The sequence below is a fragment of the Hemitrygon akajei genome, chromosome 1 (genome assembly GCF_048418815.1).
Source record: "Hemitrygon akajei chromosome 1, sHemAka1.3, whole genome shotgun sequence".
NCBI classification, from domain to species: Eukaryota; Metazoa; Chordata; class Chondrichthyes; order Myliobatiformes; family Dasyatidae; genus Hemitrygon; species Hemitrygon akajei.
This window is the reverse complement of record NC_133124.1, coordinates 186,539,355-186,555,874: the sequence shown is the minus strand read 5'-3', so window position 1 is coordinate 186,555,874 and position 16,520 is coordinate 186,539,355. Positions and strand designations below refer to the sequence as shown.

Sequence of the window (16,520 nt, the reverse complement as noted above, 5' to 3'; positions counted from 1 at the left end):
AATCATTTGCCCATGCTAAACTGGGAATACAATCATTTGCCCATGCTAAACTGGGAATACAATCATTTGCCCATGCTAAACTGGGAATACAATCATTTGCCCATGCTAAACTGGGAATACAATCATTTGCCCATGCTAAACTGGGAATACAATCATTTGCCCATGCCTAAACTGGGAATACAATCATTTGCCCATGCTAAACTGGGAATACAATCATTTGCCCATGCTAAACTGGGAATACAATCATTTGCCCATGCTAAACTGGGAATACAATCATTTGCCCATGCTAAACTGGGAATACAATCATTTGCCCATGCTAAACTGGGAATACAATCATTTGCCCATGCTAAACTGGGAATACAATCATTTGCCCATGCTAAACTGGGAATACAATCATTTGCCCATGCTAAACTGGGAATACAATCATTTGCCCATGCTAAACTGGAATACAATCATTTGCCCATGCTAAACTGGGAATACAATCATTTGCCCATGCTAAACTGGGAATACAATCATTTGCCCATGCTAAACTGGGAATACAATCATTTGCCCATGCTAAACTGGGGAATACAATCATTTGCCCATGCTAAACTGGAATACAATCATTTGCCCATGCTAACTGGGAATACAATCATTTGCCCATGCTAAACTGGGAATACAATCATTTGCCCATGCTAAACTGGGAATACAATCATTTGCCCATGCTAAACTGGGAATACAATCATTTGCCCATGCTAAACTGGGAATACAATCATTTGCCCATGCTAAACTGGGAATACAATCATTTGCCCATGCTAAACTGGGAATACAATCATTTGCCTTAACTTTGCTTCCTTTCTCAATGCTTTTAGCTTAACATCTCAGATTTCAACTAGCTGAAAGCTCACAGCATTTTGGGAGGCATGAATTTCAGGTTAGCTGCCTCCTTCATCCACTTGCAAAGTGCTTTTAATACAGTCCTAAGTTTAATACTGACTTTCAACTGTACCACAAGCCGTGTTCTTCTGCAGAAATGTTGTTTTCCTTACAGGAATCTGAGGCTAAACCATGTGGGTTGACAACTCTGGTGCTACTTACTCACACCCACCACCATCGAGGCTACCTAATAACACCAGTGGTAATGCCAAATTGACTCTCACATTAGCTCAGCCATTGCTGAAACCTACATCTGTTTTCTTCTCTAGGCTACTATTTTAAAAGACAGAACTTGGAAAATGGATGAACTTTGGAAGAAAAAATTTCAGCTTTTCCCCTCCTTTTAAAGGTGTTAGAAGATAAATCAAGCACGCTGGAGATTTGCCAGTCTTAATTTCTATTGCTTTCACCATTAACATTAAGATGAATTTAAATCACAAGAATTCCTTGTGACTGACTTTAGATTAGCTCAAACTGATGGCATTGTTTTGTTCCTCTGAAGAGATACACATTTCAAAAATTCCAATTCTGCATCATAAATGCAGAGACAATAAAGAACTTTAATTAGATTTTACTTACAAAAGGAAAGTATAAAATATCAGTTTTAGAGAACAACAGGCCAGGGATGAAAGCTCATTAGGGATAGCGTGGAGGCATGACATAATATTGTGGCCTTCCAGCTCCAGAAGCTTGGTTTGACCCTGACCTTAGGAACGTATGCACAGATTGGAAATTCTTGGAGATAGCATAGAATTCTCCTAAACTGGGTAGTTTATTGTTACAAAAAAAATGTAGATAATTGATTAAAAAAAAGTGACAGGACCTTTTGCAGGGGCAGAGGAAAGTAAGCAGAATGCCTCCTTCAGGGCTGATGTGGACCTGATAGCCCAAATGCTTTTGCTCTACTGCATGATTCACCATTTCTTTTGAAAGTGGGCACACATTGATGGGGCAGTGAAGACGACATATGGCATCCTAGCCTTTATGAATCAAAGCATCGAGTTCAAAAGTCAGCAAGTTGTTACAAGGATAGGCCACACACGCAGTATTGCATTCAATCCTGGTCGACCCATTACAGAAGGACCTAGAAGCTTTGAAGGGGGTGGAGAAGAGGATTAGCAGGCATGTGCTACAAGGACAGATAGGGCAAATGTGGGTTTTGTAATTTATAATAATTTGTGTTTGGGTGACAAAATGAACCCGATTCTGCAGAGGCTAAGGGGAGAACTGGGAAATGTTATGAAGATTACGAGGGGCTCAGATAACCTAGCATCTTCTCAGGTGAACATGACAATAAATCTAACCGCCCTTCAGCAGTGCAGCCAGACTCGATTCCCACCCCGCTCAAATGGAAAACTCTGCTAATGGTTATTGCACGTTGACTTTGTGCTTGGGTCCAAAAGGAGCCGCAGCAACCAGCCCTTTGCTTCCACAAAAGCGGGAGACTTCACTTACTATAGGACCACCCACTGAATCCCGGCAATGGGCTGAAAGGCCCTCCCTTTCGCTTCGCCGGGGCCCCTACCTGTTCTCCTCCGCTTCTGACTGACGTAGGGCAGCAGGTCGTGCCGGTTGATGACCCGGAGCAGCTGCAGCAGGTTCCCGAAACCGGTCTCGTCCACACAGGCCCCGCCGCTCCAGCTCAAACAGCAGGCGCACGCCGCTGTTGGGCCGGTGAATGCGGCCGGTATCCAGTGGCCGCTCCAGGGCGTCAACGCTATCCGGCTCCAGTCGACGCCCTCGGTCTCCTCAGGGTTCGGCGGGCCCTCGGCCGCCGGGCTCAGCGGGTAGGCCTCATCGAGCAGGAAGGACAGAGCCTCCCACGTCGGCCTCGGTCAGCTGCGAGCCCACCGACTCAAACATCTGGTGTAGGGATATCATGCAGTAGCAACCCATCAGCTCCTCCTCCTCCCACCGCGCTCGCTTGACGGCCGCCATGTCGCGCCCTCCCTGTGTTTTTTCCCCGTCGTAGTCCTCGTCGGCTTCTGGCACCTTCTGGTCACGCATGCGCACACGCTCCCGCCCTGCCGGTGCGCGCACTCGCTCCTTCGAACGTCACCAACTGCCAACGGTGGCGGCGATGGGTGTGTTGACGTGTCGCTCTTCGCTCCTTCCGCGAGGTCTATCCGCTCCCGCCGGCAAATGTCTTCACAATCTTCAACACATTTATTGCCCTCGTTTGAGAACAGGGAAAAATAAGTCTCGTAATCCCATCATGAAATCCCAGGCCGCCTTTCCGATTTCCCCGCCCAAAGCGAGCAGCAACCCCTCAGCGCTGTCAAGCACGTCTGCGCGGCGACCCTGCCCGCTATCGATTGATGACGGACTAGTGGGGGGGGAGGGGAGAGGCGGAGGCTATTGGCTGGCCTGCGCAATCTTATTTGCATATGATTATTTCCGCCGGATCCCTGGAGGAGGCGGGTGTCGGTGATTGACGGCGCGTTGCTTAGCGACGCGAGGCAGAGGTGGGCTCTTGCGTCTGCGACTACTGAATGGAGTCAGCGCCCACCGATGGAAGCGCCGGTAATGTGCACTCTCTCTATCTTCTTAATTTTTGCATATTAATAGCTTCTCTTTGCATAATTTAGGACTCCTCTTATTGATTGCAAAAAAAAGGGCTAATGCGGTTGCTGTGGCTCTTTCTCCTTCTGTTGCTAAGTAGAGATTGTACGAACGCCTGAATGTTTTATGTCAAAAACAAATTGATCTTAAAAAATTCAACAGATTAACTATTTGCAAAAGATGGTTAGGATACTTTATTGGACATGCAAATTGTAATAGATAATGCAAGCAGACTATTGTATAAGAAGAAATTTGTAAATTGTTTCCAGTTATTGTGTTATCTAGAATAAAAGAATTTCGTCAAAGTATACTGTGGAAAAGGTTTATTTTCATTATAAACTTTTGCGATTTCATTTGGAAGGTGGATTTTGATGAAACTTAGAAAATGATTTGACTGAGCACACCTAATTTTGCAGGTTTTAAATGATTTATTGGTTGCAAAGAGAAAGTGTATTCTTTCGATGGAGGGAACGCGTGGTGGTTTCGTTTATAAATATTTTTCTTTTTACGGAAGAAAATCAATGGAAAGGCACGGAAATTAATGTCTTGTATATTACCCCCAAAAATCAATTAAAAGGTGTGGAATTGGGGTTGTGAGATTTCAACTGCTGTGCGGATCAGAGGAAGAAAGGCAGGGAGGGAGGGAGCTGACGATGCAGCATCTGCCGCCGGGATTCCCAGCATTGTAATTTACCGGGAGCTCGACGAATACACTTTTAATTGCTGCAGAATTACGCCGTGTTCAGAGATGAGCTCGTTACTTCCGTTCTTAACGTTATTTTATTTTTCCTTTTGTACTTAAACCGACGAATCCCCGCCGGCAAACCCTTTCAGTATTTGCAGGGAAACCTTGAATAATCCCGGGTGTGTGGTTTTGCCAAATTTGGTGATCTTTTGGCATTAACGCCGGTTTAAATCTTGGATTCGTGACGGCGGTTTGTGTGTGTGTGTGTGTCCGGTGTACGGTTTCGAGCACGCCACACCGTTCATTGTTCACATTGGTCGCTCATTGTCACGGGGGATGCATTTGCACGGTTTAGTGGACAGGTACATGTTAAAACAGCTTCTATCACAATTACGCCTTGTATAATGCAGGACCCTGGGACCCAGGGGATGCTTGTTTGGTGTTCTGGAGGCGGGGGTGGGGGTGATTTGATATAAGGGCAGTTGTGCCTTGATTGTCATTTGAAGCAGAAAACCTCTGATTTCGAGGGTGTTGTCAAGAGGTTCGGTTACAATAACCCTTCGTGGCAATCTCACAGTAAGTGGTGGGGGGGAGGGGGTTACTGATTTAGCCCTGAACTAGGTCCTTCAGTCGATTTCCTCCCGTATCGCTGAGGATTTGTCATCCAGTTCCACTGTTTCTCATCTACATGGTGAGCCAAATTCATCTGAAAGCAGTTCCTGCGCCCACAAGTGTGCGGACAATCGCCAGCTGCTCGCAACGAGCACGTTGTGGCAAAGCCCTTTCAGCGCCGCACGAGCAGTAATGTCCTCCAGTGAAGGCATTGGGCATTGTTACCACTCACCTGCTCAGCAGGTCGGGCATGGGACTGGGCAGACAATAGGGGAAGCGCTAATTGTGGGGGGAAAGGACGGGGAAATCAAACCAAACCCTGATCCTTGCGAATGACAGAGCAGGCTCAAAAGGCAGTCTGAGCCGCTGCTCTTTCCTACACCCCCCCCCCCCATTTGCTTTTGTTCCTCTGGCTGGCCCCTCTCATCCTGCCCACCAAAGATGTGAGAGCCTAGAGCTCAGCTGATCTAAACTCCAGGTGCCAGTGGCTCCAGCTTAAACAATGGTCCGATATTTATAATCGCCGAGCTCAGTTCGAAATCCTTGTGTGCCCTCTCCCGCCACTCCTACCCAAAGCTGGCCAGCGCAACTCCCATCCTGATTCGCTGCCGCTCTCCTAGCTGCCAAGGCCAAATTGCTCTCCAAATCGTGCTGCCTGTCTTCAATAAGATGTAGCTCAAACCCAACTCTTTTGATAAGGTTGTCTTCATCCGTTCATATGGCTCAGTGTATTATCTCCCCTTACCAACATCCCTGTTGAATTCATCGGGATATTTTGCTAAATCTGTGGAAATGCATAAAGAAGACCCACCCTTTTTTAAACAGCAACTCAGCTCTTTAAGTGGGCCCAGAAAAGATGCCTTTATTTGGCTATTCCCATGTGTACGTTCAGATTATACAGAAGCAAATGTTCAGAGCAGCATGGTCAAATCACTTTCTCCTGAGCCTCTTGGGAACAAAGGAAGAAATGGGGAAGCCATAGTCACTCCTATCCTTCAGCTAATCTAAATTTCAACCCCATTTACCCCCTCCCTCCACTTTCCTTCTACTCTTCCTATCTGCCTACCTTCCCCCCTTCACCTCAATGGTTCACATTTCTTTTTCTCAGGTTCCAAATCTCTGGTCCCTCTTTAGCCTCCACATTACGTCCTAGACTGATGCCCATTTACACCTTTCCCTCCCCGACCTGTTCCCATCTGCTTGTAGTCCTTACTAACTCAGATTCACATACAACTCACCAGCCTCTAGTTTGCCCCTTCCCCTCACCTCTTTATCTCCCACACCTCATTCAGTCCAATACACCAACTTCCAGCTGCAGATCTGACCTGACCCAATGACTTTTCCACCAGCTTGTTTTATCTTGCGCCAGATTCCAGCATCTGTGGTCTCTTACTTCTCCTTTCTGAAGTAATCCCTTGCAGTTTCAATATCATGCTGATAATTCTGCATTGCATGCTCTCCAAGTCAAGCCCAGAGCTTGATGTAGTAACCTAGTTTAGTTGGTCATGGGGCCTTTGAGGAAAATTGACCATAATATTTCAGGATTTTACATTGGAAAAGAGAGGGGTGAGGTTCAGTATAGAACTAGGATCTTAAATCTAAACAAAGGAAACTAATAATAGAGTTGAGAATGAGAAGAGAATTAGCTGCGATTGATTAGGGGAGTGTATTGAAAGGCATGAGAGTGTACAAGCAATGCTTAGCATCAAAAGAAACAAAACATTTATTGCAAAAAAAAACACAAATAAGAGAAAATCTGCAGATGTTCGAAATACAACCAACACACAGAAATTAGGAATTCAGAAGGCCAGGCAGCATCTATGGAAAAGAGAACAGTCAATGTTTTGGGCCGAGACCCTTCGGCAGGACTGGAGAAAAAGAGCTGAGGAGTAGATTTAAAACATTGGGGGAGGGGAGAGAGAAACACAAGGTGATCGGTGAAACCTTGCGGGGGGGGGGGGGAAGAAGTAAAGAGCTGGGAAGTTGGTGACAGAGATGCAGGGCTGGAGAAGGGGGAGTCTGATAGAAGAGGACAGAAGGCCATGGGAAAAAAAGCAGGGTGGGGTGGGGCACCAGAGGGAGGTGATGGGTGGGCAAGGAGATAAGGTGAAAGAGGGAAAAGGGAATGGGGAATAGTAAAGGGGAGGGGGAGGCATTAGAGAGGAGAGCTTCAGGAAATCAGTGTTCTTCTGATCCTTCCAGGTGAGGCGGCACTTCATCTGAGAGTCTGTTGGGGTCATACACTGTGTCTGGTGTTCCCATTGTGGCCTTCTGTATATTGGTGAGACCTGACGTAGATTGGGAGACCACTTCGCTGAGCACCTATGCTCTGTCCGTCAGAGAAAGTAGGATCTTCCAGTGGCTACCCATTTTAATTCCACTGCTCATTCCCACTCCAATATGTCTATCCATGGCCTCTTCCACTGTTGTGATGAAGCCACACTCAGGTTGGAGGAGCAACACCTTATATTCCATCTGTCTCCAACTTGATGGTATGAACATCAATTTCTCAAACTTCCAGTAATGCCCCCCCCCCCCCACCTTCACCATTCCTCATCCCCTTTTCCCTCTCTCACCTCATCTCCTTCCCTGCCCATCACCTCTTCCATGGCCTTCTGTCCTCTCCTATCAGATGCCCCCTTCTCCAGCCCTGTACCTCTTTCACCAATCAACTTCCCAGCTCTTTAATTCATCCCCCCCCCCCCCCCCCCGGTTTCACTGATCACCTTGCGTTCCTCTTTCTCCTCCCACATCTTTTAAATCTACTCCTCAGCATTTTTTCTCCAGTCCTGCAGAAGGGTCTCGGCCCTAATCATCGACGGTTCTCTTTTCCATAGATTGCCTGGCCTGCTGAGATCTTCCAGCATTGTGTGTGTGTTAATTGCATAAAAATATTTCTTTAAGACACAAATTGGGAAGGAAAAGTGATTCATGTATGGCTGACGAGAAACTAGAAATTTCTTCCTTGAATCCAAGGAAGAGGCTTGTAAAGTTGCCAGAAGTAGCATTAAACCTGATGACTGGGAGCAATTTTAGAATGTGGCAAAGGAAGAGCAAGCAACTGATGAAGATGGGCAAAGTAGAGTTTGACAGTAGACTGTTAGGAAGATAAAACGGACGGTAAAAGCTTTTGTTAGTATGTGGAAAGGGAAGGGAGGGCAAATGTGAGGCACCTTATAGACAGTGACAGGAACATTTATAATGAGGAGTAGGCATTACAGAGGAATTAAACAATAACTTTGCACCACTCTTCATGGAAGAAGCCACACACTAAACCTGACAGACATACAGTATTGCTGAATCAAAGGGTCTAGTGAACTAAAGGAACTGAGGTGAATGCACAGTTCTAGAAAAGTTGGTGAGCTGGAAAGGCAATAGATCAGAGGACCTGGCTTTGGACTTAGTGAATATGGTAGATGACATCTTCCAAAGCTCTTTAGATTCTGGAATTGTTCCTGTGTTTTGAAGGATAACAGATATGCAACCCTCAGGCTCGCCCAGCTCGTGTTCGTCTAGGGGAATCGGCCTTCAGCCCTGCCAAACTGGGTAATCACGTTTGTGTGGATGCTGCGTAATTTACCCCAGCTACAAACCCACAATGCAAAATATTAGACATTACACCATATGCAATTAAATGATAGACTTTATGAATCTTAATCTGAATAGAGGGTTAGTAATGAAAATAAACAAAGCCAAAAAAAAAGGCCCAAGTCAAAGTCAAAATTACATTGGTGCTCAGTCAGTAGTCATTCTTCCACCATCGGTCTTCTCCGAACGTTGCCGACCTTCGGAGCCTCAGATCCCAGTCCACTCTATCCGGTGGTCTACCAGCACTCTCCACACGTGTCTTCCCTCTTCACCTCTCCTTGACAAAAGACCGCAAAAAACCGGGCTCGCAGACACACAAGAAAGAACAACATTTCTCCCATTGGACAGCCACTGAATTCCAAAATCCCATTATCTCTAGTCATAACCCAAACATCGCTGCTACAGAGAAACCATTACCTTAACAGTGGAGCATTACGTAGAAGCCATTACATTAGCCTTAGTAGTGAAACCTTACAGCGTGTTACAGATATAACCCACTCAGAACAGTGAGGACTATGAGATGCCTGAAATCAGCTCCATCAAAACTCCACCTTGCTCTCCAGCAGCTGAACTAGACCCTGCAATCTTGCTGCCATATTCCACCCTGTGTTGCCATCTCCTACTTTGGTAACACCACCAGCTTCACCAGTGGTTCAGCTCATCCACTGGTGAAATCTTTGTCTGCGTCTCTGTCCTTCCAGCCTGACAATTCTGATGCTCTTCTGACTGGTCTCCTCAGTAAACTTGAAGACATTCAAAGCTCTACTGCTGTCCTGACTCCTAGTGGTTTTCACACACCTACACTTGCTGGTTCATTGCAGGTCCAGCTTGGTGCCTAACAAGATGGAGTACCGTCTGCCATGCTCGGGAGTGATGGGTTTGCACTGGAGAGTGTGCAGTGGTGGAGCCATTTAGGGAGGAAATTCCAGGGCTAAAGATCTTTACAGATGGAGCAATTAAAACTGGGAGGTTCAGGTGTCAGAACAGGAACAGCTCACAGATCATAGGAGGCTGCAGGAGATTACAGAGGTAGGAAGGAGGCAAGTTGATGGAAGGCTTGTAGCCACAGTTGAGGGAATTGAGGGATTCCACCCGAGGATGTTGTAGGGAGGACAGCTGTTTTATGAAACTGTGCCATCAAGCTCCCCACTGTTATGGCAAATTCTAATTGTCTAATGTCTAATTCAGACAAGGGTAATACCTGGAATTTCACTCCCACTCCACTTCCCTGAATTCTTCAACTACAGCACCCTCCTTAATGAATACAGATCAGAGGAATTTATTTAAGATATCACCGACACCCTACTGGCTCCACACAGAGATTGTCGCTCTAATCCCGAACCAGCCCTACTCTTTTCCTAGTTACTCTCTTGCCTTTAGTATAAAAAATGCTTTGGGATTTTTCTTAGTGTTGTGTTGCTTTGATGCAATTTAGCTTTGTGTTCTCGCCACTTGTCTCATTATGCTAGTGTCTGCTTTATCTGACTGGATCTTCCCTCCAGCTGTGCATCCACGAAGTGTCCTGTTCCCCTGGGAAAATCCTTCCCCAACAACACAAGAAAATTGTCCCATTGGGCTCTTCCTGGTTAAGCTACATCGCTGCCCAACCTCTCTCACCTTCCTAGAAATGGCCCCAGATAATGTGGAAATCTAAAACCCTCCTTCCTACACTATCTGACCCATCTTTCTAGTCCTTCACTTGCTACCATGTGGCACTTGAACCAATCCAGATATGATAACCTTGGAACTTGCTTTAATTCCTTTTGCCAGCACATCTTTCTTTTTAACTACATCAACAATACAAACATGGACCATGACCTCTGAGTGCTTACTTCCCCTTTTAAGAATGGCTTGCAACCTATCTGGCTCTGGCACCAGGGAGTTGACACACAACCTTTGATTCACAAGTGTCCAGTGCCTGTTAGTTCCCCCCTCTATTGAGTCTCCTACCACTATCATCCTTGAAAGGCTGCTGCTCTCCCCTTCTGGACTGAGTCATAATCTCGAACACAAGAGATCCTGCGTGTGATGGAGATCTTGGGCAACCCACACAAAATGCTGGAGGAACTCAGCAGGTCAGGCAGCATCTATGGAGAGGAATAAGCAGTCAGTGTTTTGGGCTGAGACTCATCATCAGGACTGGAAAGGAGAGGGGAAGAAGCCAGAATGAGAAGGTGGTGGTGGGGAAGGAGTACAACCTGGATAGGTAAGATCAGGTGAGGGGAAAAGTCAGTGGGGGGGGGGAGGCGTTTGAATTAAGAAGCTGGGTTCTTCATTCAAACTAAGAATTAAAGAGTTGAAGAAGAAGGAATCTCGTAGGAGAGGACAATGGACCATGGTAAAAAGGGAAGGAGGAGGTGATAGGCAGATGAGGAGAAGAAAAGGGGCAGATGGTAACTGGAATGGGGAATGGAACAAGAGAGAAGGGGAGAAATTACAGGGAGTTCGAGAAACATTGTTCATACCATCATTGGAGGCTACTTAGAATATGTGTGTAGTGTCATAATTTTGGGTCTGGCTGTACTCAGTGAAGATGAATTGAAGCCGCTGTTTTCCAACACAGAAACAGTTTTGGGGTAAGATGCCTGCTGAGGGTTGCTTGCGGCTGCCATCCATTTTCTGCCCGATGATCACCTAGTCCTTCTCTGACTGCTTTTCCCGAAAGCTGCATGTAAAAAACCTGCTGGTGGTGTGAATTTCAAACGTGTGGTTACACCAGAGTGCCTCCAGGTGATGCTACAGCTCCCAATCTCTTCTAGAGGAGAAAGGAGCCAGTCTTACTTCAAGCTGTACAACACAAGAGGACTGAGCTCACCAGTCATACTTTTAATTCAGAAAGGGACGATTAAGTCTGTTGCTGGACTTTATGTGAACTCTCTCGTACTGTGCTCTGCCACCTCCTCCTTTTTTCCTTTGCCCCAATAGTTTCTCCTGTGAGTCACTGCCAATTCTTCAGTTTGCCTTGAGATGAGAGGCTCTGTGCAATGTCAATCATCAAAGATGATTGAATCATTGAATCTCCTTGAGAGCGGAGAGGGACAAGCAGGAGGCAAACAAACAGAGCACGCTTGGGAACAGGCGCCACGGCAGCGTCGTGGTTAGTGCGATACTAATTGGGGGCATCAGAGTTCGGAGTTCAATCCCAGCATTATCTGTAAGGAGTCTGTACGTCCTCCCTGTAAAATGCTTGGGTTTTCCCCGGGGACTCAGATTTCCTCCCACAGTCCAAAGACAGGTAGTAGGCTAATTGGTCATTGTAATTTGTTCCATGATTAGGCTCGGCTACATCGGGAGTTGGGTGTTCCCCTGTATATTGGGACCTGGGGTGGAAGGTGTTGCATTGGGCAGTACCGTACAACAGGTCTTCGAGCAGGTTCACTGACAGCCTGTCCATTGGGCGGGAGGAGTGAGTACCAGGCTTACACAGAGTGTGAGAGGTTGCAGCCCCTCTTTGAGTTTCTCAAGGGGCTGCTGCTGAGGTTCTGGCTGCACTTTACCCCTGTGCTCCTCATCCACGGGCGCGAGGAGGATCTCCTGGTGGGCTTGGTCCTGGGCCTGGCCAAGATGGCCATTCACGGGTCTAGGCGACGGAAACTGCCCGGGCTGACTGCCTGACAACATTTTTCTGAGGATACGTTCATGCCCGGCTGTCCTTGGAGACGGAGCACGCAGTCACTTCTGGGAGCGGTGCCCACCCCGGGGTATTAACTGTTTTAATCTGAGGATAATTACTGTCTTGTAAATATTGAAAGTCTGTCCCTTGTGTATATGTAATGTAAATAAGCTTTTATAGTTTTGTAAAAACGGGTTGCTGGGTGGTGTGGCTCAAAGGGCTGGAAAGGCCTGTGGCATGCCGTATCTCAATAAATAAAAATAAATATTTGCTGCAGTATTTACTGATGACTTTTGTTAGTGTTTTTACGCTAATTCATGTATTTGATTTTTTAAATCTTTTTGCCATTAACTAAACATTTTTTAGAGTTATGCCAGAGTAGGCTTTATGTTAGGGGATTAATGTTTTCGGCAAACATCACTATGTTGTGTGTTGCCATAGCTGGAGTGTGAATTGTAGAAAGCCTGATGTTTAAGAGAAGGGAATAGAGGATATGGATAGTTTTTTTTCCCAGGCCTCTATTACACCAGGTAAAGAAATGCTGGATCAGACTAGATTCAGTGTGATGGAAAGGATACACAGCGGGGATGGAACCCAAAAGAAAACTGATGTGGTTCAGCAGGGAAATCTTTGAGAAGCCAGAAAGATAGTGAGTGAATAAATAAAGGAACAGTGTAGCAAGAGGGGGTGGGGGATAGGATTTGATAATCATTAACAATCAAGAGAAATTCTGCAGATGCTGGAAATCCAAGCAACATACACAAAATACTAGAGGAATTCATCAGGCCAGGCAGCATCTATGGAAAAGAGAACGGTCGATGTTTTGGGCTGAGACCTTGCATCAGGACTTGAAGAAAAGATGAGGAGTCAGAGTAAGAAGGTGGGGGGAGGGGAGGAAGAAACAGGATGATAGGTGAAACAGGTGAGAAGGGTAAAGTAAAGAGCTGGGAAGTGGATTGGTGAAAGAGATACAGGGCTGGAGAAGGGGGCGTCTGATAGGAGAGGACAGAAGGCCATGGGAAAAAGAACAGGGAGAGGAGCACCAGAGTGAGGTGATGGATGGGTAAGGAGATGAGCTGAGAGAGGGAAAAGGGAATGGGGAATAGAGAAGGTTGGGAGGGCATTACTGTAAGTTCGAGAAACTGATGTTCATGCCATCAGGTTTGAGGCGGAATATATAAGGTGCTGCTTCTCCAACCTGAGCGAGGCCTCATCGTGACAGTAGAGGAGGCCATGGACTGACGTGTTGGAATGGGAGTGGAAAGTGGAATTAAAATAGGAGGCCACTGGGATATCCCGCTGTTTCTGGCGGTTGCAGCATAGGTGCTCAGCGAAGAGGCTCCCAATTTACGCTGGGTCTCACCAATAAATAAGAGGCTACACCAGATACAATAGATGAACCCAAATACTCTCAAAGATGAAGTGTTGCCTCACCTGGAAGGACGGTTTAGGGCCCTGGATGGTAGTGAGGGAGGAGGTGTAGGGGCAGGTGTAGCACTTGTTCTGTTTGCAAGGATAAGTGCCAGGAGGGAGATCAGTGAGGAGGGACGAATGGACATGGGAATTGCGTAGGGAGTGATCACTGTGGAAAGCAGAAAGTTGGGGGTGGGGAAGGATGTACTTCGTGGTGGGATCCTATTGGAGATGGTGGAAGTTATGGAGAATTATGTGCTCCATGGATGCTAGTGGGGTGGTAGAAGAGGACAAGAGGAACCCGATCCCTGGTAGGGTGGTGGGAGGATGGGGTGAGGCAGACGTGCGAAATGGAAGAGATACAGTTGAGGGCAGTGTTGATGGTGGAGGAAGGGAAGCCCCTTTCTTTGAAGAAGGAGACATCTCCTTCATTCTGGAATGAAAAGCTTCATTGTGAGAGCAGATGCAGCAGAGCCAGGGGAACTGAGAGAAGGAGATGGCATTTTTACAAATAACAGGATGGGAAGAGGTATAGACCAGGTAGCTGTGAGAGTCTGTGGGTTTATAATAGACAACAGTAGATAAGCTGTCTCCAGACATTGAGAGATTGAGAAAGGGGAGGGAGGTGTTGGAAATGGACTAGGTAAATTTGAGGGCAGGGTGGAGGTTTGAGGCAAAGTTGATGAAGTTGACGAGCTCTGCATAGAAGCAGCACTGATGCAGTTGTTGATGTAGCATAGGAAAAATTGGGGAGTGACGCTAGTGTAGTTTTGGAACATAGACTGTTCCATGTAGTTAACAAAAAGGCAGGCATAGCTGGGACCCATGCAAGTGCACATGGCTACACCTTTTGTTTGAAGGAAGTGGGAGGAGCCAAAGCAGAAATTATCGAGAGTGAGGACAAGTTCTACCAGATGGAGGAGAGTGGTGCTGGAGGGGAACGGGTTGAGAGTTTGGTGTCCAGAAAGAAACAGAAAGCTTTGAGGCCTTCCTGGTGGGGGAATGGAGATGTATAGGGACTGAACATTCATGGTGAAAATGAGATGCTTGGGGCCAGGGAATTTGAAATCATTGAAAAGATAAGAGTGTGTGCTCTTGTTAGCTGGTTGGGTAGCATTTCTTTGTAAATGGAATTCATTGTGCATAATGATGAGTGTTTCAAGGAAAGGTGTATTAGTTAGCCAGAAGACAGGGAAAACTAGAAATGCAAGGCAATTATACCAAGAGATTAATAAAAATGCATGAGTAAAGTTCTAGAATTTGAAATGATATTGGAAAGGAAAAAGGAGGATCTAGTCATCAAAGCCACATTGAAACCCACAGAGAATAATTTGATCTAATTTAGAGAGACCCACTAGAGTTAGGACCCCAAGAGTTACAATGAGAATGTGCAGTTTTGTTTAGGGTTGTTCAAGTAACGGGGGTGATTGTGTATCTGAAGGAAATGTGGGATATGCTTCATGGTGCCCATTGGTGGAACAGGAATATGCTGTTGTTTGCATGGATTGCACCGAGGGATTGCATCTTAACAGAAAGAATAAGTGTTTGAAGAGAATTTAAAGAAATGTGGAAGGGAGGGATTAAAAGGCACTGGGCAATTGGTTGGAAATTGAGGTTGGAGCATGATGGTAAAAGGAAAATGATGAGATGAAAAATATTTAATCTACGAGAGAGAGATAAGAACTACATGAATGAAACACCAGAGCAGAATGATGTTGGAATCCGTGTCAAATAAATAATGTATATACAAAGCCTGTGATTGAATTCTCGGAGTAAATTTACCAGAGGGTATGTCAGAGTAGCCAAGCAGTCAGAACTGGGAACTAGTGTATAGATAAAGTTGGGAAGAAGTAACTGTTGTTAATAGGCAAATGTAGGCAGCATAGAACTTATGGTTAAAATTTATAAAAAGAGGACTATATTATGTTAGACTATAATATGAATTCTGAAGAGGTTCCCACTACGATTACAGAAATTAGAAAAATGTAAATAATGGATTGTTATGGAAATTTTAACTTCAAGTGGCCAGCTCATATAAAGATAGTGAACTTATTAAGCATGTACAAAATAGTTTTTGCAATAATTCTGGGAATTAATTTGGGGAAAGCTTTAGTGCTGATGATAGTTAACAGCTTAACTGTGCACCCATGTGTTTTTGCTTAACAAAAGAAATTATTAGTATTTTAGGTAAGGATGATTTCAGTGGAGCGAGCTGAAGACTGTTCACAGTAAACTGGGAATTTTCCTTTATGATTGAAATGATAATGATTCAATGGGATGAGTTCAAAAAAATAATTTCATGGGATATAGAACCAGTTGTTCCTCTAAGAGGCAAGAGCTTGCCAAATAAAATAAAACACATGGATAAAACAAGGTAAATGACAGCACAAATAAAAAATCAGGCAAAAGGAAGTGAAAGCACGAACATGATTTTGCACTTGGCAAAAATCAGAATCGGGTTTAATATCACTGGCAATGTATAACAATAATAGACTAAATTACAATAATTGTATATAAAATATTAAATTTAATAGGTAGTGCAAAAAGAGAGGAAAAATTAGTGAGGTAGTATTCATGGATTAATTGTCCATTCAGAAATCTGATGGTGGAGGGGAAGAAGCTGTTCCTGAAACAATGAATGCGTGTCTTCAGGCTCCTGTACTACCTTCTTGATGGTAGCAATGAGAAGAGGGCATGTCCTGGGTGATGGGGGTCCGTAATGATGGATGTCCCTTTTGTGAGGCATCGCATTTTGAAGGTGCCCTGGATGCTGGGGAGGCTGGTGCCCATCATGGACCTAGCTGAGTCTACAACTCTCTTCAGCTTTTTCTAATCCTGTGCAATGGCCCCTCCATTCCAGACGGTGAAGCAACCAGTTAGAATGCTGTCCGTGATAGGTACATCTATAGAAATTTACAAGTGTCTTTGGCGATGTACAAATACTCTAAAATTACAACAGACAGCCACTAACATAACAGCGACAAAGATTAAGTAGGGAGCAGATCTTTAACTGGATGCTCCCTAAAATGGGTTAGGGCTTCTGCCTTCACCAGACATCATCTCTTCAATTCTTCTGATGAGTTTATCTGCTAGCCCTCTAGTTATTGTAATTCCTGTCAATCTCTCCAGGTC

General features: G+C 45.4%; 2 protein-coding genes across 2 annotated transcripts in view; one reads left to right on the top strand and one right to left on the bottom strand.

Moving 5' to 3' along the window:
- The window catches only part of dedd1 (death effector domain-containing 1), a 28,704-nt gene extending 25,474 nt beyond the window's left edge, over nucleotides 1–3,230 (bottom strand). The window contains 4 exon segments of the mRNA XM_073056300.1: nucleotides 2,441–2,537; nucleotides 2,539–2,630; nucleotides 2,633–2,735; nucleotides 2,737–3,230. Coding sequence (XP_072912401.1) covers nucleotides 2,441–2,537; nucleotides 2,539–2,630; nucleotides 2,633–2,735; nucleotides 2,737–2,922 — 478 coding nt within the window. The 5' untranslated portion in view covers nucleotides 2,923–3,230.
- Nucleotides 3,231–3,356: 126 nt separating this feature from the next.
- LOC140733232 (POU domain, class 2, transcription factor 2-like) overlaps nucleotides 3,357–16,520 on the top strand; it is a 386,783-nt gene continuing 373,619 nt past the window's right edge. Inside the window, exon 1 of the mRNA XM_073056287.1 lies at nucleotides 3,357–3,438. The gene's annotated coding sequence lies outside the window, so the exon portion shown is untranslated. The remainder of the gene's footprint in view (nucleotides 3,439–16,520) is intronic.